Source organism: Capra hircus, chromosome 5, assembly GCF_001704415.2.
Source record: "Capra hircus breed San Clemente chromosome 5, ASM170441v1, whole genome shotgun sequence".
Classification (NCBI taxonomy): domain Eukaryota; kingdom Metazoa; phylum Chordata; class Mammalia; order Artiodactyla; family Bovidae; genus Capra; species Capra hircus.
This window is the reverse complement of record NC_030812.1, coordinates 113,397,113-113,421,054: the sequence shown is the minus strand read 5'-3', so window position 1 is coordinate 113,421,054 and position 23,942 is coordinate 113,397,113. Positions and strand designations below refer to the sequence as shown.

The 23,942-nt window shown below is 47.0% G+C and overlaps 1 protein-coding gene across 1 annotated transcript in view; it reads left to right on the top strand.

Moving 5' to 3' along the window:
* Nucleotides 1-23,942, top strand: part of EFCAB6 (EF-hand calcium binding domain 6) — a 257,461-nt gene that overhangs the window by 68,232 nt on the left and 165,287 nt on the right. Inside the window, exons 7-8 of the mRNA XM_013964311.2 lie at nt 12,048-12,184; nt 16,353-16,465. Of these exons, the coding sequence (XP_013819765.2) occupies nt 12,048-12,184; nt 16,353-16,465 (250 nt within the window). The remainder of the gene's footprint in view (nt 1-12,047; nt 12,185-16,352; nt 16,466-23,942) is intronic.

Here is a 23,942-nt window from a genome sequence, read left to right as displayed (position 1 = left end):
GGTGTATGTGTCTTTTCAAAGTAGTGGTTTTGGGTTTTGGGGGATATATATTCAGAAAACTAGGATCATGGCATCCGGTCCCATCACCTCATGGCAAATAGATGGGGAAACAGTGGAAACAGTGGCTGACTTTATTTTTCTGGGCTCCAAAATCACTGCAGATGGTGACTGCAGCCATGAAATTAAAAGACACTTACTCCTCGCAAAGAAAGTTATTACCAACCTAGACAGCATATTAAAAAGCTGAGACATTACTTTGCCAACAAAGGTCCATCTAGTCAAGGCTATGGTTTTTCCAATGGTCATGTATGGATGTGAGAGTTGGACTATAAAGAAAGCTGAGTGCCAAAGAATTGATGCTTTTTAACTGTGGTGTTGGAAGACTCTTGAGAGTCCCTTGGACTGCAAGGAGATCCAACCAGTCCATCCTAAAGGAGATCAGTCCTGGGTGTTCATTGGAAGGACTGATGTTAAAGCTGAAACTCCAATACTTTGGCCACCTGATGCCAAGAGCTGACTCCTTGGGAAAGACCCTGATGCTGGGAAAGATTGAGGGCAGGAGGAGAAGGGCATGACAGAGGATGAGATGGTTGGATGGCATCACCAACTAGATGGACATGGGTTTGGGTGGACTCTGGGAGTTGGTGATAGACAGGGAGGCCTGGCGTGCTGCAGTTCATGGAGTTGCAAAGAGTTGGACACGACTGAGCAACTGAACTGAACTGAACTGAACCAAGGAATGAAATTGCTCAGTCATGCAACGGCACCCCACTCCAGCACTCTTGCCTGGAAAATCCCATGGACGGAGGAGCCTGGTGGGCTGCAGTCCATAGGGCCACTAAAAGTTGGACACGACTGAGTGACTTCACTTTCATGCACTGGAGAAGGAAATGGCAACCCACTCCAGTGTTCTTTGCCTGGAGAATCCCAGGGATGGAGGAGCCTGGTGGGCTGCAGTCTGTGGGGTCACACAGAGTCGGACATGACCGAAGTGACTTAGCAGCATGGTGGTTCTATTTTTTTTTTTTTTTTTTTGAGAAACCTCCATACTGTTTTCCATAGTGGCTGTACCAATTAATGTTCCCACCAATAGTGTAAGAGGATTCCTCTTTCTCCACATCCTCACCAACATTTGTTATTTGTGTTCTTTGTGATGATGGCCATTCTGACAGGTGTGAGGTGATATCTCATTGTGGGTTTGATTTGCGTTTCCCTACCGATTAGTGATATTGAGCATCTTTTCATCAGCCTGTTGACCACCTGCATATCCTTTTTGGAAAAATGCCTACTCAGTTCTTCGGCCCATTTTTTTATCGAGTTGTCTGTTTTTTTATATTGAGTTGTATGAGCTGCTTGTATATGCTGGCCATTAATCCCTTATCAGTCATTATCATTTGCCAATATTTTCTCCCATTCAGTAGGTTGTCTTTTTGTTTTGTTGATGGTTGTTTTTTTTTCTGCTGTGCCATGTGTGTGTGCCAAGTCTCTTCAGTGGTGTCTGACTCTTTGCAACCCTATAGACTATATATAGCCCATAGGCACCTCTATGCATAGGATTCTCCAGGCAAGAATACTGAAGTGGGTTGTCATACCCTCCTCCAGGGGATCTCCCTGACCGAGGGATTGAACCCGAGTCTCTTGTCTCCTGCATTGGCAGGTGGGTTCTTTGCCACTAGCACCACCTGGGAAGCCCCTTCTTTTGCTATGCAAAAGCCTTTAAGTTTAATTAGGTCCCATTTACTAATTTTTGCTTTCATTTTCTTTGCTTTAGGAGATGGATCCAAAAATTATTGCTGTGATTTATGTCAATGAGTGTTCTGCCTATGTTTTCCTCAATAAATTTTATAAGATCCAATCTTACATTTAGGTCTATATCCGGTCTACATCTCATCTATTTTGGGTTTATTTTTGTATACGGTGTTAAAGAATGTTCTAATTTCAGTCCTTTAGATGTCAGTCAGTCAGTTCAGTCGCTCAGTCGTGTCCGACTCTTTGCGACCCCATGAATCGTAGCACGCCATCACCATCTCCCGGAGTTCACTCAGACTCATGTCCATCGAGTCCGTGATGCCATCCAGCCATCTCATCCTCAGTCGTCCCCTTCTCCTCCTGCCCCCAATCTCTCCCAGCATCAGAGTCTTTTCCAATGAGTCAACTCTTCACATGAGGTGGCCAAAGTACTGGAGCTTCAGCTTTAGCATCATTCCTTACAAAGAAATCCCAGGGTTGATCTCCTTCAGAATGGACTGGTTGGATCTCCTTGCAGTCCAAGGGACCCTCAAGAGTCTTCTCCAACACCACAGTTCAGACACATCAATTCTTTGGCGCTCAGCCTTCTTCACAGCCCAACTCTCACATCCATACATGGCCACAGGAAAAACCATAGCCTTGACTAGATGGACCTTAGTCGGCAAAGTAATGTCTCTGCTTTTGAATATACTATCTAGATTGGTCATAACTTTTCTTCCAAGGAGTAAGCATCTTTTAATTTCATGGCTGCAATCACCATCTGCAGTGATTTTGGAGCCCAAAAAAATAAAGTCTGACACTGTCTCTACTGTTTCCCCATCTATTTCCCATGAAGTGATGGGACCAGATGCCATGATCTTCATTTTCTGAATGTTGAGCTTTAAGCCAACTTTTTCACTCTCCTCTTTCACTTTCATCAAGAGGCTTTTTAGCTCCTCTTCACTTTCTGCCATAAGGGTTGTGTCATCTGCATATCTGGGGTCATTGATATTTCTCCTGGCAATCTTGATTCCAGCTTGTGTTTCTTCCAGTCCAGCATTTCTCATGATGTACTCTGCATAGAAGTTAAATAAGCAGGGTGACAATATACAGCCTTGACGTACTCCTTTTCTTATTTGGAACCAGTCTGTTGTTCCATGTCCAGTTCGAACTGTTGCTTCCTGACCTGCATAGATTTCTCAAGAGGCAGGTTAGGTGATCTGGTATTCCCATCTCTTTCAGAATTTTCCACAGTTTATTGTGATCCACACAGTCAAAGGCTTTGGCATAGTCAATAAAGCAGAAATAGATGTTTTTCTGGAACTCTCTTGCTTTTTCCATGATCCAGCAGATGTTGGCAATTTGATCTCTGCTTCCTCTGCCTTTTCTAAAACCAGCTGGAACATCAGGGAGTTCACGGTTCACGTATTGCTGAAGCCTGGCTTGGAGAATTTTCAGCCTTACTTTACTAGCATGTGAGATGAGTGCAATTGTGTGGTAGTTTGAGCATTCTTTTGCATTGCCTTTCTTTGGGATTGGAATGAAAACTGACCTTTTCCAGTCCTGTGGCCACTTCTGAGTTTTCCAAATTTGTTGGCATATTGAGTGCAGCACTTTCACAGCATCATCTTTCAGGATTTGAAACAGCTCAACTGGAATTCCATCACCTCCACTTTAGATGTAGCTGTCCAGTTTTCCAGCACCAGTTATTGAAGAGTCTGTCTTTTCTCCATTAGATATGCTTGTCTCTCTTTTTGTAGATTGACCGTAAGTGTGTGGGTTTATTTCAGCGCTCTCTTCCCCTATTCCATTGTGATTCTGTTTTTCCGTCAGTACCATACTGTTTTGATTACAGCAGCTTTGTAGTATAGTCTGAAGTCAGGGAGCATGATTCCTCCAATTCTGTTCTTTCTCAAGATTGTTTTGGCTATTTGGGGTCTTTTGTGTGTTTCCCTACAAATTTAAAAATTATTTTCTTCTAGTTCTGCAAAAAAAAAAAAGTGCCATTGGTATTTTGATAGGGATTGCGTTGACTCTGTTAACTGCCTTGGAGAGTATGGTCGTTTTGATAATATTGATTCTTCCAATCCAACAACATGGTATGTCTTTCCATCTGTTTGTGTCATCTTCAATTTCTTTCATCAGTGTCTGAAAACTATTTTGGAGTACAGGTTTTTCACCCCCTGAGGTAGGTTTATTCCTAGGTATTTTTATTCTTTTTTGAGGTGATGGTAATGGGATTGTTTTCTTAATTTTCTTCCTGGTACTTCACTGTTAGCCTTCTGCCTTTCTTCTTCTCCACTTAACTCATGGAAAATTCACATATCCTGTCCATGCCAATAATAGTCACACAGACTGCTCTAATCTGCCCCTCCTGTTCTGGTGTCTCTATTCAGTTCTCAGTTCCTCCCACTGGGAGAGAGTAGAGCAGATCACTGTGTCCCCAGAAATGGCATGCCTATCTGCCCTTCTGCAGGCACCTGTCCTGTCTGTACAAGCATTTTGTTGGCTTAACAGTGCTTCTTCCCCATGAATGATGCAATCACTCATCCATCTATCCATCCATCCATTTTTCTCTCCATTAATCTATGCATGCATATAGCCATCTATCCCCTCCATCTGTCCATCTATCTATATTCATCCATCCATCCTTCTATCTGTTCATCCCTCCATCCATCATCTATCCATCCATCCATCATCCATTCATCCATCCATCATCCATCTATCCATCCATCATCCATACCTTCATCCACTTGACAATTATCCATTGATCCAGGCCCCATTCTTGGCCCTAGACTCCTGTCCACTTGTGACCTTCTGCTCTCTCAGGCTTCTGTTAACCTAGGTTGGGCGGTGGGGAAGGGAAGGAAGTAGACGAGTTGCCTGAGTGGGGCAGTAGCGCTGATTCAGCCAGTTGCTATTCCGCAGCATATGTGTGTGTGGCCATCTGGTTATTTCTATCTCTGTCCTCAGCCTTTGGTCTTGATCAGTGATCCCTATCAGACCGCCGTCTACTGAGTCTGTTCCCGGTGAGGCACCTGCGCACGTGAGCTCATTTCATCTGTGCACTCTGACGCAGTGCCCACTCATTCCCATTTCACAGATGAGAACACTGGAGTTGCAAGGAGTCAGGTCTCTGTTCCAAGGTTACCAGAATGATGGCAGCCTGGGGCACTTTGGTTCTCCGTGGTTGCTACCACCTCTGAAGGAGGTTTCTTGTCCCCATTCCTCCTTGGCTTTACTCTTCACAGCAGACATTCTCTGCTCCTTATAGTAATATTCGTGAGTCTGTCCTCTATGAGTTCATCCAAGTCTTTTGGAGAAAATTTTAATTCAATTTTGCTCCTATCATCCCCCCTCCCTCAAAGTAATTGCTTCCTTCTTTTTTTACTTCACTCTTCCGTGGGCTTCCCTGGTGGCACAGACAGTAACATGTCTGCCTGCAATGCAGGATACCCGGGCTGGGAAGATTCCCTAGAGAGGGATATGGCAACCCACTCCAGTATTCTTGCTTGGAGAATCCCATGGACAGAGGAGCCTGGAGGGCCACAGTCTATGGGGTCGCACAGAGTCGAACACAACTGAGCGACTCACGCTTTTCTGTGGAATGGGGCTTTTTTTTTTTTTTTTTCCTTTTCTTGAAATGTTTGGTGAGTGAGTCCTGGTTTATGTAGCCACACTTCAGACCTTTAAGGCTTTCTCTCCGGCTTCTCCCAACCCTGCTATCCAGAGGGCAGACTCCAGCCTTGTTAGTGCATCTTCTCCGTGGTTCCCATCCCTGGATTGCTTGGTTCTTGATCACCCCCTGGGCTCAGTCATCTCCCTAGATGGGGACTCTGAGGCCAAGAAGAGGGTTAGATGCTGCCTTCTCACAGGGGCCGTGGTGCTGCAGGGGCCACGGGGGCCGGGGCACAGCTGGGCAGAGCTGTGCACTCCGAAGCCTGGCACAGGGCTCAGAGCTTGACAAGAAGGCTCTTGGCCGGGCCCCTGACCACCCAGAATGGAGTGGGGACTGAGTCTGGGGCAGGAGATGGGGCAAGTGGCTGGGAGGAGAAGACCTAGGGGGCAGGTCTTCAGAGAGCCTCAGGCCATTTTCTGGCTCCTGAGTCTTTAACTCAGAGTCATAATTAGCTATCATTTCGGTTTTCTTCTTATTTACTTATTTTTGAAATATTTATTTATTTGGCTGTGTGGGGTCTCAGTTACCACTCAGGATCTTCCCTGCGCCACGTGGATCTTTTGCACCAGCTCTCTAGTTGAGGTGTGTTGACTTAATTGCCCTGAGGCCTGTGGGAACTCAGTCCCCTGACCAGGGATTGAACCTGCATCCTCTGCCTTGCAAGGTGGATTCTCAACCACTGGACCACCAGGGAAGCGCCCCCCCCCCCCGCCCTTTTAAAGCTGCTTCTGTCTGTGCACCTGATGCTGCCTGAGACCCCCATGAGGGTACAGGCGAGGGAGTGGAACAGAATCGCGAACGTCTGTGAAGATGGTCAATATTCTTATCCTGGTCAGCCAGACTGTTCAGCCTGGGTGCTCAACTCAGGAGGAAACTTATTTACACAAATGAACAGGCGTGGCTGGGTGCCATTAAAGTCTACTTTTGGGTCTTGAAATTTGAAACTCGTAAATAACCTCCACGTGTCACAGAATACCCTTCTTTCGATTTTTTTCCCCCAACCACTTACACAGGTACAAATCACTCCTAGCTTTCCAGCATACAGAAAGAGGCTGCAGGCAAGAGGCTGCAGGACATGGAGTGCAGGAGGGCTTCCAAGGGGGCACTAGTGGTAAGGAACCCGCCTGCCAATGCAGGAGACGCAAGAGAGGCAGGTTCAGTCCCTGGGTTGGGAAGATCCCCTGGAGGAGGGCATGGCAACCCACGCCAGTATCCTTGCCTGGAGAATCCCATGGACAGAGGAGCCTGGTGGGCTACAGTCCATGGGGTCACAAAGAGTCGGACACGGCTGAAGCTACTTAGCATGTACTTGGCACACACACACGGAGCGCAGGGAGCTCTTCTCCCACAGGCCCCAGAGCCGCGCCAGGAGAGCACCCTCTCCTTTCTGAGAAGCTGGGTTTGGAAGGAGGCCCTTCCCTTGTTATAAGCTGCACAGCCTTTTTCTCCTGCCATGGACTTGGCCCTCTCTGAGCTCCCGCCCTGGGAAGCCAGGGGGAAGTGAAGGGTGATGGATCTCCTGGAGAGCCTAGGTCAGGCATAGAGTGGAGGTCCCCTCCTGGGGGGAGGAGCTGGGTACCCCTTTCAGGCAGGGCTACACCAGGATGTCAAGGTGGAAGTCAGGGGGACAGTGATGGGTCGGGGTGCAGTCAGGAGAGCCAGACTGGGCAGGGGCAGGGCCAGGAGTGCATCTGGGCAGCGGTGGCCGCAGCGAGCTCACTGTGCACTTGTTTCTAAGCACCTGCTCTGTCCGGGGACTGTTCTAAGCCTGAGGACAGGCGAGTGAAACTGAAACCCCCTCCCTGGCGTTTACTCGTCAGTGAATAAGGAAGGCGATCGAAGGAAATCTGACACGTCCAGGTGTGGGCAAACGCGCAGGAGGAAAGGGAGGAGGCGCGCTTTTGTGCAGGCCATGGGGAAGGCCTCTGGGGCCGAGGCCTGAATGAGGGCCTCAAGGGAACCCGTCGTGCGGAGGAAGCCAGGCGTGCAGAAGCTTCGCCGGAAGAGAAAGCGCAGGCTGGCCTGTGTCGCTGGATGGGGCCGGGTGAGGTCAGGAGGTCGTGGGGTCAGGTTGTCCAGGGCTCTGGGCTGTGGTTGAAGAGACCCCAGAGGGCCTGTGACGTGAAGGCACTCGGTGTGGGGTGGGTTGTGGGGAGCAGGGGGCTCAGAGGCAGGGACTCTTGATGCTGACGTGTCCGGCTGAGCCCAAGCGGCGGGCGTCTGGCCGGCCCAGAGAGGAGCCGGGTGCTCCCCCGCGGTCCGCCTGGTCTCCCTGCCCCTCTCCCTCGCCTGTCTGTCTCCCTCCTCAAGTGCGAGGGCAGTGGGCTGGGGCAAGGCAGGCCCTTCCTTCCCTTCGGGCCGCTTCTCCTTCCGTCCAGTGTGGGAGCAGCCCTCACGCCGCGGCCCCAGCTCCGGTGCCTCTGATAAACCTCACCATCTGCAGCTCCGCCAAGACGCTGCCAAGCTTCAGTCTGACAAGCGATGAGACTTGGAGACATACCTCCGGTTGGGTGCGCGCTCCGTGCCAGCTCTGCAGCTCCCTGCTTTCCCCGCGGGGCCCATATGGGTTGCTTCGGGTTTTTTAAAAAAGCACATCGCCTCCCATCCTCCCGTTTTACCAGAAGAGGTGAATCAGGACTTGGCATCAGACAGAGTGCTGAGGGTTTTTTTTTTTTCTTTTTTTTTGGCCTCAGCCGCAAGTGCCCTAGTGGCTGGGGCTTCATGCTTTCAGACAAAGGGGTGGAGCTGAGGGTGGACATGCTCGAGCCCTTTCACGGCAGCCCGTGCTGTCCAGGCAGCTCTGGGCTTGGTCTTCTGGGTTTTGAATACTGAGCTCGGTTCAGCCAAGGACCCCCAGTCGGTAGAAGTGGGAGACGTGTATACGGGTTAGCACCGGGCTTGGCGCATGACAAAATCCAATGACTATTTATTCAATGATCCTGTTACCGTAGCCTTGATTGCAGTGAATGTTATCCTTATCGCTCTCAGGGTTGGCTCCAGGGAGGTGTGTTTGCAGACATAGAACACAGCTTCCTCAGAGTGTGGCTTTCTCCCAAGCAGGTGCAAAGAAGCTGGATTCATTCATTCGTTCACTCTGCTGAGGCAGGTGCTCTAGACCCCGGGGGTGACGTGGTCGACAGAACCCCGCTCTCAGGTAGCCCACATCCCTGAGGGAGAGACGGGCAGTAAAGACAGGCTTGAAATTAGTTGTGAGGAGTACCAGGAAGATGAGGGCTGGGCGTGGGGTCAGGGGAAGCCTTTTGGGTAAGATGCCACATAGACCAAACTCCGAGAGAAGCAAGGGAAGAGCCAGTGGGTGTCTGGGGAGGAAAGTTCTGGGCAGAAGGAAGAGCAAATGTTCCTGAGGCCAGAGTCGCCTGGCTGGCAGTCCTGAGGAGTGGCAGGGACCGGGACAAGGCAGGATCACTGCCAGGAGCCAGTCTGTGGGGCCCCGGCCTTTGACCTGGAGGGGTCAGAGTGGTGGGCGGGCTGTAGGCAAAGGGGTATGTGCCTGGCCCTGGATACACAGGCCCCCTGCTGCTGCTAGAGCCTCAGCCGTAGGTTGGGCGTGAACACAGGGAGCCCAGGTGGGAGGTGGTCCCACCAGCCCAGCCCAGCCCAGCCCAAGGGCGCAAGGCAGAGACACAGGCTGGAACCTGGAAAAGTCGTCATGGGAGGGCTGCTGGGCTTTTGGGACCGAACATGGGTGTGAGAAGAGAATCTGGTGGGCAGCCCTGCCGCAGCGGGACAGGCGGAGCCAGTGTCTGCTGGACTCTCAAGGGGGACAACCTGACTAGAACTGAGAGGCAAGGCCAGAGCTGGAGACAGACAGCTGGAGCTATCCTGGTTACGAAGGCCAAGGCCAGGGCCACCGGGCAGGAGTGTGGTTAGACAAGCCAAGAGACCCAGGGCTTAAGTCTGTGGCTGCCCAGACTTCAGAGGGACCAGCAAGAAGCAGACCAAGCCCAGGCAGGAAGCCAAGGAGAACCCGGAACGGGTGCAGAAGCCGGGGTGGAAATGTGCGCCCAGAGGAGGGGGTGCTGAGCCGGGTGGAGGGCTGACGCGTGGGCAGCAAGATGGGCCCCAGGAGACCCTGGACCTGGCCAGGCCACCACCCCGACAAGGTCACAGTCTCTGTGCGGTGGTGGGGACAGAGCCGACCGGCTACAGGGGAGACACTGGCAACAGAAATCACAGACAGCTCTTCCGGGGGGATTTCTGCACAAAGGAAGAAGTGGCTAGAGGCAGAGGCCAGGCGAGGAGGGAGGTCTCCCTTCTAAGGTGGTTCAGGTACTGGACATCATCGCGTGCGTGAGGGCAGCAGGGTCGGCGTCCAAAGCAGGATGGGACCGGTCCCTGGGTGCCGAGGACGGGAACTATCCCTGGGTGTGGAGGACGGGACCCGGTCCCTGGGTGCAGAAGCACAGGGCGTTGGGTTCCAGTGGCTTCTGTTTTCCCTGTAAGTAAGGAGGAAGGTTATCTGTGATGGAGGAAGGAGGCGGATGGGAAGGGAGGTGAAGAGCAGAGACAGTGGGGAGCGGAGACAAGGATTCCCACGCACCCGCTACAGGTGGGGTTGGTGTCTCGAGTGAGGGGACCTGGGTAGGGCTCCATGGCCTGTCCTCTCCGGCCACATCAGGCACTTGGAAGAGGCTGTGAGTAGGATTTGGCCAGTGTTAGGGTCTCGCCCAGACAGGAGGAGGCAGGCGGAGGGGGCGGGTGGAGAACAGAGGTAGTGGGTCATTATAAAGATGGACAGTGATAGTCGCTCAGTCGTATCCGACTCTGCGACCTCATGGACTGTACAGTCCATGGAATTCTCCAGGCCAGAACACTGGAGTGGGTAGCCTTTCTCTTCTCCAGGGGATCTTCCTAACCCAGGCATCGAACCCGGGTCTCCTGCAAAGCAGGCAGATTCTTTACCAGCTGAGCCACAAGGGAAGTCCAAAGATGGACCGTGGTAGGGGTATAAAGATGGAGTGTGGCGGGGTTGTGGAGGGAAGAAGGTTGTAGGGGGTCAGCCCCCAGGGAAGGGAGCTGAAAGTTAGGGGGTCCTTGGATGTGAGGCTTGGTTTTGGAGAGCAGTACTTATTGGTGACAAGGGGTGAGTGTGAGCAGGGAGGTGACCTCCAGACGGGAGGAGGACGCGGGGCTGAGTCAGAGGTTGTCCGCGTGGACAGCATGAACGGTGCTAAGGCAGGGCAGGTGTGCAGGGCTGACGTCCTCTGGGCGGGGCAGCAGAGGGGACAAGATGACCTGGCCAGGAGGAGCCAGGGGCAAGGCCATGCCCCCTCCAGCCCAGTGCTTCCTCTGGTGAGATCCCCAAGGCGTTCACCCTGGGGTGGGCGAGCTGCCAGGGGGCTCCTTCAGGTCAAAGGGAGCAGTAAAGGGGGCAGTTGGCAGAGATGTTGAGGAAATTGGGAGCAGCCCTGTCCATCTTGCAGCCTTCCCTAAGCCCCTCCTTGCGGTGCACTGGCTCCCCTCTGCGTCCGGGCTGGACTCGGTCTGATCTGGAGTGGGATGTGGAGTCAGGCCTCCCAGGATCCGGCTGGACCGGACATTCATCACCCTTCCTGCACAAGCCTGCCGTCCCATCCGCTGCACTCACTGTCCTCTCCTCCTAGCTCAGATGCCGCCTCCTGCAGGAATGCCCCCGGGGGGCTCCGCTGGAGGCGCTTGTCCTCTTCTGTGAAGACCCACAGCTCCTCCTTTGTCTGTCTCTGGTGTTGGGCTCTTGTTCCCATGGTTCCTATCTTGGGCAACGTTTGTTTACATGTCTTCTTGTCTCTGCGGGAGGTGAGTTTTGGGGATGGACTTGATCCATGGACCGTGGATGCTGGGGGTTGGACCCTTAGCATCATCGTCGTCTAACCAGGCGATGATGGGTAACTCGTGCAGCCTCTTCAACCTCAGTTTTAACTAAAAGTGGGGAAATGGTGCTTCCTTCGTGGGGCTCTGTAGGACTCACTCGTGGTTCTGGCCTTGGCACGCTGAGCCCCAAGCCCCAAACCCCACGTTGAGCTGTTTCTCTCCTCCACGCAGAAGTAGCTTACGGCCAGCACACAGCCCTGTTTCCCTGGGGCCTTACCAAATGCCTTTCAGGTCCGCATGCTCAATAAATATGCATTTGCTGAATTTGGGAAAGATTTGGGCAAGATTGCTATAAAACTTTTCCTGTAATGTCTTTTAAAAATTCAGAGGGGGTTGAAACATATACTCATATTTTTCTAGCTCCTAGTAAAAATAGTTTGCATATGGCTATGAAAAATAAAAATTGTCCACGTCCAGCTATGCCAGAACTATAGCTTTAAAGTATCAAGTTAACAAAAAAGATTTTTTGTATGGCTCTTACAAGGGAATGAATTGTGTATGAGACCTACCACTTTACATCAGAAGGAGTTTTTTCCTCAACTTACTAAGACCAATTTATAGAGAAAATTGCTTTGAAAACATTCAAGAAATGGAAAGTGTCCTTTTTTCCGTAGATGAGTCATTTCGCAATATCGACGAGTGTGCGTCTTTGGAAACATTTTATTTTACAAGAAGTGTTTAAACACGTTCACCCTCCCAATGTTTTATTACCACCCTGATTTTTAACACTGGATCTTTTGACTTCTCCTAAATCGCTTTTTATATGCAGATTTTCAAAAACATTAAAACCGTCATCAAAGCCCTTACGCTCATTGATGTTAACACGACTGGTCTGGTCCAGCCACACGAGCTGAGGAGGGTTCTGGAGACCTTCTGTTTGAAGATGAAAGATGAGGAATACAAAAAGTAAGTAAGCAAAGGCGCGCTGAGATGCTGCTCAGCAGAAGCGCCAGCCAGCTTCAAAATGGGACTTGTCAGGTTTACTGGATCCAGGCAGCGTCTTCCCTCCTGCCTTCTCTGTCTTGACTGTTTTCTTTTTCTTTTTTAAATAGTTCTGACACTGGATTATTTTTTAATATTTATGTTATTTATTTATGTGACTGTGCCAGGTCTTAGTTTTAGGATATGAACTCTTAGTTACAGCACGTGGGATCTAGTTCCCTGACCAGGGATCGAACCCAGGCCCCCTGCATTGAGAGGTGCAGCGTCTTAGCCACCGTACCACCAGGGAAGTCCCTGTCTTGACCATTTTTAAAAGAGATACCCAGTCAACGTTTCTCCCATGTTCCTGAAGCTCTCCGCAAATTCTCAAAAATGAGAGCTAACGGTTCCAATTGCTCCAGCCTACCTCGGGTGAGAGTCAGTTGGCCTGCAGCTCCAAACACATCTCGATTATTTGAGCCATCCATCACCAGGGTCTCCCTCTGCCTGCCCGGCACCACGCCCTCCGCCGCCCGGGATTCCGGTTCCCAGATGATTCCTGCTCCAGGCCTGGGGTTAGGAGAAGAGTGAAAATTTCACCGTTCATTCTTTGGTTGCTGCGCTCCTTCTTGGCCCTCCATCCTGATGTAGCAACAGAAACCGACTTTTCCTTTGAGAACTGTGGTTGCCGAGGTTGGGGCGGGCATGGCAGAGCTGCTCCATGGCATTTGAAAACCGCGGCCACCTGCTCCTGACTTGAGGGCAGTGTGTGGAAGCGGCACATTTTTTGAGGCTCTGATAAGCTCCAGATCATGTAGAAGCCAAATGCTCAGATTTTGTGGCTATCTGACTTTTGAATGGAAGCCTCTGGAGGGGGCGCCCATGTGTAACCTCAGTCAAGAGGTCCTCGTCGACTTCCTGCCTTTTCCCGATTTTCTCAGCACCCTCCAGGCCATTAACAAAAGTACCAAGCCTGATTATTTCTCCCTGAGCCTAAGGGTTTCACATCACACCAGAGTTATAAATTGCTAGTAAAATGGGCCGTTGTGGTTGCTTACATTGTTTTATTAAATAAAGACAATGTTGCCTCTGTTAGGAAAGGAATTTGCTCCCAGAGCAAGGAGGACTGGAGGGCATATGACAACAGCCTCTTGGACCATGGCAGGGCATAGAAAGCGAGATTTAAAATATGGATATTTCTGAGTCTTTTGAATATTTTCTTCTTCTTTTTCTCTTTATAACCCACCTCAGAATATAAAAGACATAATAGATGTTTTAATTTTTACATCTTTCTGACTGGGAAAATGTCCAGAATAAGATCCAAACAAAACAAATTAAATAATTTTGTGCACGCAATTATAGAACAGAAGCAACACTCTTCTAAAACAGGCAATCAAAATACAAAACAGTGTTTTATTTGACAATAAACCTTGTGTTTGGCACTGCAGTCTCCCAACCTAGTAAATCTATAAAAAATGTTACTGTCTGTTTCCCTATCTCACAAGTATTGAATAATAAAGAACTCCACAAATTTTTATTTGAGATTTTTTTTTAAGCCTCAAAAACAATACTGTTTGTGTGATAAGGCTGGAGGAACTTAACATAATAGAATTGCTTTCCTTTAGAACTGAAATGGGGAAGATCAAAAGTAGACCATTTCTTCAATTGCTTTAATGCTTTTCTTATTGAAGCTGGAGAATATACTCTTTCCTTGAGAAGCTGCTTCAGTATTAGCTTTGCCTTTTCAGTGTTTCAGCAGGAAACACAATGCATTTTTGAATCCTTCCTTTTATCTAACAGCTTTCTCTTTAATATCAGCCTTCAGCGTGGGGCGGGGTAGGGGGAGCACAGGGAAGGAGGAGTGGGCTGCGCTCTGAAGTCAGGCTTGCCTGGGGTCAGGTCTGTGTCTGCCCTCCCTAGACTCCTGGGCCGCTCTGAGATTCAGCATTCTCTTAAAGACAGGAGGACTCAGGAGCCCGCCTCTCCAGGCTGGAGGACTTGGAGGAATGTGCCAAGGGTGCCTGCCATGTGCCTGGCACATAGTAGGTGCTAGTTTCACAGTGACAATCTCATAATCATGAAGACTCCATGGGTGCCGCTACTCTCTGAGAAATAGCTCTCTGAGGCTGCAGAATGCCATCCAGCCTGTGGCAACAAGAACTGGGGGAGACGATCACGGCCAGGTTCTACGCCTGGCCCGACTGTCCTGAGACCCGCGGGGTTTTCTCTTCCTTTCCCATCTCGCACCCCTCTACTGTCCTGCGCATTCCCCTGCAGGACGAAATATTTGAATCTGGGTAAAATCATTTTTGTGACCTTGAAAACCAAAGAAACAAACAAACTTAGTTGGTCAGTCTGCTGCCTGGGCAGATGAGTGCAGCCCAAGGCGCAGTTGTAGTTGGTGGTGCTGAAGGGTTTGTGGGTCCATTGGCATCCTTTCCTTTGTCCCTGAAGGCGGCCTTCCCATGTGGCCATCTTGGCCTGGGCATCCACACACGTGTGGGTTCTCCCGCCTGCAGATCAGGTCCCTGGGAAAATGGCCTTTATTGCTGTATCTTGGGAATGTGTCCGACTTGGGATTGGGAATGCCTTGATTCTTGTTTAGGAAAAAAAAAAAAAAAGGCTTCTGAGATACTGCATCCTTGGGAAGTACCGAGGCTTCATTTTTGAATCATATCTGTAGGAAATACTACCGTAGGATTGTGGCTGCCTGTTCTCAGCGACCGTGTAGCGGGTATTACGAACGCCGGTGGGCTGAACTTTAGGAAAGGTCGGGATCCTCTTGAGCCAGTACCAGTTGGAAGGAATGCTGAGTTTTCACAGGAAGCGGGAGAGCCAGTGATGGGTTTTTTTTTAAATCAGTATGCTGACATTTTCCTGGAGCGGCAGAGCAGCGGAGACTTTTTGCAGGACAGCAACTCGGAAAGGAGCCCATCAGGGGCCGCCTTCTGGGTTCTTGTGCTTACAGCTTATGTTTGCCAGGCAAAGTCTACGGATGAAAGATGGAGCTATTTAGGGAGTCTCAGTGTTAACATCTGGCAGTTATCATATCTCAAGATAATTTTTCTTATTAGGACAATAGGCAGGATTCACCAAAGTGGAAAAAAAAAAAAGGTATGCATGGAAATGAATACACGACATTACTCTTTGTTAAATTTGGAAAACAGAAAAATAACAAATACTTTAAGTGATAATTACTAAATTTTTAGAAAGCAGCATGAAATTAGATAATTATAGAAACCAACACATATGGAGACAATATAACCAAACATTTAAAAACTGTCAATTTTTTTGTATAAATGTAATAATGCAGAAATTATCTAGAAAACCATTTATCAAGTGGCAGATTTGAATAATAGAAATTTCATTTTAGAAAGAAAAAAGAAAAGAATCCAAACATTCCATTTATCTTGACTTTAAAAAAAGAGTGTCTCTGTATATTTCAGAAAGAGACACTGCTTAAGTGTTTTTAAAATTTCTCTTTCTATACATGCAAGTCCTAGAAGGCTCCAAGAAAAGCTCCCCCCTCCCACCTTTAACTGCTTTAAAATGATATGCCATCCTGGGCACAGCTTCTCTCTGTGAAATGATGCACTTGCCCAAGAAGCTGGGCTGTGTTCTGTCCTCCCCCAGCTCTAGATTTGTCTGGTTATAGAAATTGTATGCTGATTCATGGCCCACATCCATCCCCCACCAATTATTAAAGGAAATGGGACCTGCTTTTGCCGTCTGAGTGCAGAGCTGCCCCTCACCCACTCCCACCAGAGAGGGGAGAGGACCCTAGGGGTGCAGGCAAGGGCATTCCTTTCATGGGTCCTAAGACATTCCTGTCCAATCATACCAATACACAGCCCTCTGGAGGCAGAGTGGTGAGATTCCCCACCCACCCCCCGCCAAATATCTGCATTTTATTTGCTTAATTTATTTTTTAATTGAGGCATAGTTGAGTATGCTAGTTTCAGGGGTATTTTGCATTTTAAAAATCTTACAGTAACATTTCCTAGGGTTTACTTCTATTTTCTAGCTCTAGCTGGAGAAATGCATTAAAATTAATGCTAGCCCCAGTGTAAAGGTACCTCAGTAAAAAACCTGCCTCATTTTTTAGATGCTCTGTATCATAATTTCTGAATACTAATGAATGTTTCTGTTTAAGGTTTGCACAACACTACGATATTGATAAAGACGCTGCAGTGGATTATAAGGTTTTCTTGAAGAACCTCAGTTCAAATAATGACTTGAACCTTAAATATAATACGGGAAGTCAAGGTCAGTCTTTTTAAAGCGCACAGCTAAAGCTTTCAGTATCCTTTAGCCTGGTAATTCCCCGTCTGTGACTCTGCCCTGAGGAAGTGCTTTAAAATACGGAGAATGCGTTATCCACCAAGACAGTCATGGCATCCTTACCTGTGAGATGACATAGGTGTCTGACAACAGGGAAAGGGTTAAGTGAGTCACAGCTTATCCACATGGTAAACTGTGCAGCCACAAGCAGTGATCTTCACAGAGTTAATTATAACTTGGAAAAAGGTATGTGCGATATCAGTAAATGATTAGAAAGGAACTCTGAACTATGGATTGTCTTTTAAGTGGGACGTCTCTGGGTATTTGATTCTTTCTGCTACCTCTGTATTTTCAAAAATTACTGATAGTGAACATGTAACTACTCTTTTAATGATGGGACAAACCTTGATACGAAAGGGGAAATAGTTGAGTCGGTGTAGTTATACCGGACACTTAAAGCCAGGCTCATGTAGGCATACAGCCTTGAGAAGGAAAAGCTTTCCTCGTGCTGGTGGAAATCCCAGCCTCTGGGACGTAATGCCTAGGGTTGCACAGTTCTGCAGAGAGCAGGGGTCCAGCTCCTCCAGGGTAGACATATGAAGCATGCAGCAGGAGGTGCTCCCTTCCAGGCTCTAGGTTGTTTGAGGCAAGCAGTTTTCTTGCCTCAGGGGTTTGCCACGTGGGACTGGCTCATTCAAGATGGGTTGTCACTGTCTGAGATCAACACAAGTGATTCCAGCAAATATGCATGGACTACTTTCTCTGATTCCCTGATCTGCCTGACTAGCAAGCTTAAAAAAAAACAACAACTATAAATTCTCAGATTTCAGCCCAGTTTCACTAACCGAGATAGTGTATAGCAGACCCCAGGACTCTTACTTTTCAAAGCCTTACTAGTTTGGGGAGTTACTAGACAATATGGCCAGCCAAGGACCCTTTCATCCTTTACATTGTGTTAGCTCACCTGCAAGTCACTGTGCTAACAGGCCCTTCACTGAGCACAAAGCCAAGTAAAATACTCTTGACTTTAAGAAGAGTGTGTGTGCGTGCAGGTGTGTGTGTGTTTGTAGGTATATGAACATACATATATGTTAATAGGACTAGTCCTGTTAATATTTCAATAAGATGGATAAGATAAAGCATGTCACATAAAATAATCTTAAAAAAACATCTGTTTATTGTGCTCTGTGTAGTTACTTTATAAACCTTAACTTTCAATTTTTTCTCAACAGCTTTGTGAGGTAGATATTATTATCCCATATCTTAAGAGGAGAAAACTTGGACTCAGAGGTGTTAAATGAACTTCCCAAAGTAACATAGCTAATTTGTGGTAGAGTCAAGATTTGAACTGTTAAGCTCCGACTCTTTGTGACCTCATGGACTATACGGTCCATGGATTCTCCAGCCCAGAATCCTGGAGTGGGTAGCCATTCCTTTCTCCAGCGAATCTTCCCAACCCTGGGATAGAACCCAGGTCTCCCGCACTGCAGGCAGATTCTTTACCAGCTGAGCCACCAGGGAAGCCCAAGAATACTGGAGTGGGTAGCCCTTCCCTTCTCCAGCAGATCTTCCCAACACAGGGATAGAACCCAGGTCTCCCACACTGCAGGTGGATTCTTTACCAGCTGAGCCACCAGGGAAGCCCAAGAATACTGGAGTGGGTAGCCTACCCCTTCTCCAGCAGATCTTCCTGACCCAAGAATCAAACTGGTGTCTCCTGCATTGCAGGCAGATTCTTTACCAGCTAGCTACCAGGGAATCACTCAGTTCCAAAAAAAAAACTATTTAAATGCCTAGAAGAGAAAAACAAAGTGTCATGGCGTTCATGGGAGGAAGAAGGATGTCTGATTAAGGGGACACTTTTGCAGGACTGGGGTTCACAGGATGTGTGTGAGGAGCACCAGGGGAGTGAGCACTCTGGGCTAAGGGCCCTTGGGGGTAACATGTTTGGCAGAAGCGTGGGGCTGTGCACACTAAGCTCAAGTGGGATAGGAGGTGGGATCTAGCCTGATTATAGAGGATGTTCGAAACCAGTAGGGTTATGTGCCTAACTTGGTAATCACAGTAAGCGACCTTGCCTCCAGAGTGTTCGTTCATTGCCAGCCACCAGGCTGAACATGCTCCTGTACTGGGTCTTTTTGTATTTCCTGCAGCCCTGGGAGGCAGGCACTGATGTGGATGAGTAACAAGTTAAAGTAAACAACCAAACTGTCCCTACCACCCAGGAATAACCACTATCAGCATTATTCCTGGCATCTGTTCATACCTCAATACGGAAAGGAGAGACAGCTCTCTAACACTAGTAATATTATACATCTTTGAATAAAGCTTCTGTTCCACTTTTCAGATTCATTTTGATGATAGAAACTATCCTTATGTCGAATGGTTTTGCTCTTCTCTATTGAATACATTCTCTTGAAGTGCTTTATTCTCTTTGTCTTCTTCCTCTGTATACATAAGGATCATCTTAGGTCTTTTAGCTACCTCTGTAATTTGATTTTCACTAAGGACCATGTTGCTATGTCCCCTTTATTCGATGATGTTGTTTCCTCTGGCCTACTCTATTGTTTTCCTCTCTCACCGTTTTACTGTCTTGTTATTGAACTCTTGTTTTAATAAATTTGTGTTCTTATTAAAATGTTCTATAAGTAATTCTGTACTTGAATTATGTTTTCTTCCAAGGTAGGAGCCTTGATTTTTCACCTTATATTCCTCTCCTTCTTTCTCTATCCACCACCCTCTTCCCCTAACTTTTTTCTTGTAGAGTTTGTGTCAAAAGAAATTTGCATTGATTGAGCATATTTTTTTCCATTATATTAGTACATCTTCAGCTAATCCCAAATAATATTATACTAATTCACATGAAGGGCTTCCCTGGCGGCTCAGGGGACACTGCAGGAGACACAGGTTCAATCCTTGGGTTGGGAAGATCCCCTGGAGGAGGAAATGGCAACCCATTCCAGTATTCTTGTCTGAGAGATCCCATGGACAGAGAAGCCTGGCCGGCTACAGTCCATCGGGCTGCAAAACTTTGGACATGACTTAGTGGCTAAACAACAAAAAACAACTCACGTGAGTTACAAGAACTTTAAGCAGCATTTTCTGGATTCTTCTCTCCTATCCTTTGTTATATTGCTATCATATATCATACTTGATATACACCATAAACACAGGCAAGCTGTGCAGCTAGGCCAAAAAGAAAAAAAAAGCAAAATCAAAAGACTCTTCCGAAACCCAGGGTACATTTCTCAGCTTCTGTTGTTCTGCTGAGATTTCCTGTCTGTTCATTCATTAGTAGTATACTGTCCTTCATATTCTCAAACACTGTTACTTAACATTTTTAAATACTTTAAATTTTTTAACTGCTAATTTCAACATCTAGGTCATTTCGCTATTTGGTCTTTATTGATTTCCTTTCTAAAAATGTGGCTCATAGTGTGCTATGGTTTTTTGTTTGTTTTTTATCTATGTCTAGTAATTTTGGAAATTATCCTAGATACAGTAAATTTTGCCTTGTAGAGATTATGAATTCTATTATGTTCCTCTGAAGAACTTAAGTTTTTGTTTTGGTAGCCAATTTACCTTCAGTTCTGTTCAGTTCAGTCGCTCAGTCGTGTCCGACTCTTTGCGACCCCATGAATCACAGCACGCCAGGCCTCCCTGTCCATCACCAACTCCCGGAGTTCACTCAAACTCACGTCCATCGAGTTAGTGATGCCATCCAGCCATCTTATCCTCTGTTGTCCCCTTCTCCTCCTGTCCCCAATGCCTCCCAGCATCAGAGTCTTTTCCAGTGAGTCAACTCTTCGCATAAGGTGGCCAAGGTACTGGAGTTTCAGCTTTAGCATCATTCCTTCCAAAGAAATCCCAGGGTTGATCTCCTTCAGAATGGACTGGTTGGATCTCCTTGCAGTCCAAGGGACTCTCAAGAGTCTTCTCCAACACCACAGTTCAAAAGCATCAGTTCTTTGGCACTCAGCTTTCTTCGCAGTCCAATTCTCACATCCATACGTGACCACAGGAAAAACCATAGCCTTGACTAGACGGACCTTTGTGGGCAAAGTAATGTCTCTGCTTTTGAATATGCTATCTAGGTTGGTCATAACTTTCCTTCCAAGGAGTAAGCGACTTTTAATTTCATGGCTGCAGTCACCATCTGCAGTGATTTTGGAGCCCCCCAAAATAAAGTCTGCCACTGTTTCCACTGTTTCCCCATCTATTTGCCACGAAATGATGGGACCAGATGCCATGATCTTCGTTTTCTGAATGTTGAGCTTTAAGCCAATTTTTTCACTCTCTTCTTTCACTTTCAGCAAGAGGCTTTTTAGTTCCTCTTCACTTTCTGCCATAAGGGTTGTGTCATCTGCATATCTGAGGTGATTGATATTTCTCCTGGCGATCTTGATTCCAGCTTGTGCTGCTTCCAGCTCAGTGTTTCTCATGATGTACTCTGCATAGAAGTTAAATAAGCAGGGTGACAATATACAGCATTGATGTACTCCTTTTCCTATTTGAAACCAGTCTGTTGTTCCATGTCCAGTTCTAACTGTTGCTTCCTGACCTGCATATAAGTTTCTCAAGAGGCAGGTCAGGTGGTCTGGTATTCCCATCTCTGGAAGAATTTTCCATAGTTTATTCTGATCCACAGTAAAAGGCTTAGGCATAGTCAATAAAGCAGAAATAGATGTTTTTCTGGAACTCTCTTGCTTTTTCCATGATCCAGCAGATGTTGGCAATTTGATCTCTGGTTCCTCTGCCTTTTCTAAAACCAGCTTGAACATCTGGAAGTTAACGGTTCACATACTGGTGAAGTCTGGCTTGGAGAATTTTGAGCATTACTTTACTAGCATGTGAGATGAGTGCAATTGTGCAGTAGTTTGAGCATTCTTTGGCATTGCCTTTCTTTGGGATTGGAATGAAAACTGACCTTTTCCAGTCCTGTGGCCACTGCTGAGTTTTCCAAATTTGCTGGCATATTGAGGGCAGCACTTTCACAGCATCATCTTTCAGGATTTAAAATAGCTCCACTGGAATTCCATCACCTCCACTAGCTTTGTTCGTAGTGATGCTTTCTAAGGCCCACTTGACTTCACATTCCAGGATGTCTGGCTCTAGGTGAGTGATCACACCAGCATGATTATCTTGGTCATGAAGATCTTTTTTGTACAGTTCTTCTGTGTATTCTTGCCACTTCTTCTTAATATCTTCTGCTTCTGTTAGGTCCATACCATTTCTGTCCTTTATCGAGCCCATCTTTGCATGAAATGTTCCCTTGGTATATCTAATTTTCTTGAAGAGATCTCTAGTCTTCCCCATTCTGTTGTTTTCCTCTATTTCTTTGCCCTTAGTAAAAGACTAAACTCTATCTTCCCCGAGGGGGTTAACATGTGAAATCTATGTTCTGCTGTTTCAGGCTTCGCTGGGTGTCTTGTTTTCTGCTTTGCACATCTGTAGTTTCTGGTGTTAGCAAGAGATTTTGGCAGGTTTTATTCATAAGCTTTGGAGATTCTCTTCTCTCCCCTTTTCCTTTATTTTTGTGCTTTCCCTCTTTACCTTCCAGTCACTGTGATAGTCTTGAATTCTTTTTTTGATTCCTAAAACCAGAAAGATCCTGGATTTATACCCAAACTCTAGCCACTTAGCATAATGTTCCAGCCAAGGCCTGCCCTCAGGCAAAAAGCCAAGGAAACAAGAAACTCAGTGAGTTATTTTTCCATTTCTCCAAGTGTTGACTCCAGTTTATGTCATTTGCTTTCCAGTGCCTTCAGAGAGTTTTTTGTATATATTTTGGCCAGAGTTTGTCATTGTTGTCTGCTAGGAGGGTTGCTTCAGTCTGAGCCAATCCACCATGACCGGAAGCAAAACTTTCTGGTTGCCCATGTTGTTTCTTCTTGCTTCAGTTTATCAGAGTGTAAATTTTGAGGGGAAAAATTGGAAGGGGGCAGTATAAATGCATAGTGAAAATCTTATGTTAAACTTATAGTTTATATTTTATACAAACTATATAAAAGTTATAGTCATAAAATTATTTTAAATTTTTTTTTGCTTTGCTGATTTTTACCCTTTTTCCTTTTACTTATTTTCTTAAGTATTGTAAGAAAGGCATCTCCAGTTCATACATTTGCAGTGACCCACTTCTGTACATAGAACAATATTTATCTTCTACTAATTTTTCATATTTCTGGATTTGCTGCTTTTGTTCTTAATAAGCCATTGTCATCTTGCTTATCAAAAACGCCATCCATTTGAGCGCACGAGGAAAGGACACTGGGGTGTGAGTTCGTTTTTCCCGCACCTGCGACGTACATAGCTGTCCACTGAAGCTGTTTTGCATTTCCTCTCTATTCCATTTCAAATCAACCAGAATCCTTCCCAGGAAATTCTGGGAAAATCAGGAGGGGGCAGGAATTATTAAGCTGCAGAGAAGAGGGAAAGCTGCTCTGACTGCAGTGAGAGAGGAGCCAGTGAATATGGCGCAGCTGAGTTTGTCAGCCCCCTTCTGCGGCACCTAGAGCTGCTCGGCCCGCTTCCCGCATACTGACTGTCCTGCGTGTAGAAAAGCCACCCACAATGCATTGCTGCAAACGGATGAACTTCCTGCGGTGAGCCCCGGTTAGAGTAGCAGCAGCCCCCCAGGGCGGAGCGAGCGCAGGAAGAGGCGTCGGGAAGCAGGGGGGAGACCCACCTCCCCGAGTGAGACCGGCCTGGCTCCCCACCCCTCAGTGAGTGAGGCCCTCGCAGCTTCCGTGTTCCGAGAGCCCACGTTTCAAGCACTGGGCATACTGGAACCACAGAACTCCAGACTGTGTTCTAAAGGACTGGCTTTGTATTTTATCCTGTAGCCACAGGGATCCACTAGAGGAGACTTCCTTTTTTTTCTTTTACTTTTCTTCTCTTTTTTTCTGTTTCTTTCTTTCTTTCTGTTTTGTGTGTGTGTGTGTGTGAGGTAGAAAATATAATTCCAGATGACTAGCAGTTTGTTAACTGCAGCTGAGTAGTTATAAGTGTGCTTAATTTGAGTGGAGCTTATTTGCAGACATTTTAGGAAATAAATCTGGGAAACCATTTGTGATTCTCTGCAGTCGACTTTGACAGAGAAAACGGCTATATCTTAGATTTATTTTATTCTCTTTTATTATAAAAGTAATACATGCTTGTCGCAAAAAGGCCAGAAAGCACAAAAACACAAACTCCCACTTCCCTATAATCCTGCCGCTGTGTTCTCTTGGTGTATTATCCTCCCAGGTCTTATTTCTGATGCGTAGATGGATGGATGGATGACAGAAAAATACCCAAAATAAGTGTTAAAGTGAAAATTAAATTATGATAAATTGTCTTTTCTTTCAATCATGGAACAGTTTCAAGGGAGATTTTTTGCATTCATGGTTTAGACAGGCCCTTTGTTTTTAATATCTGTGAACCATAATTTATGAGACCAGTCTTCCATTAGTGGGTATTTAAG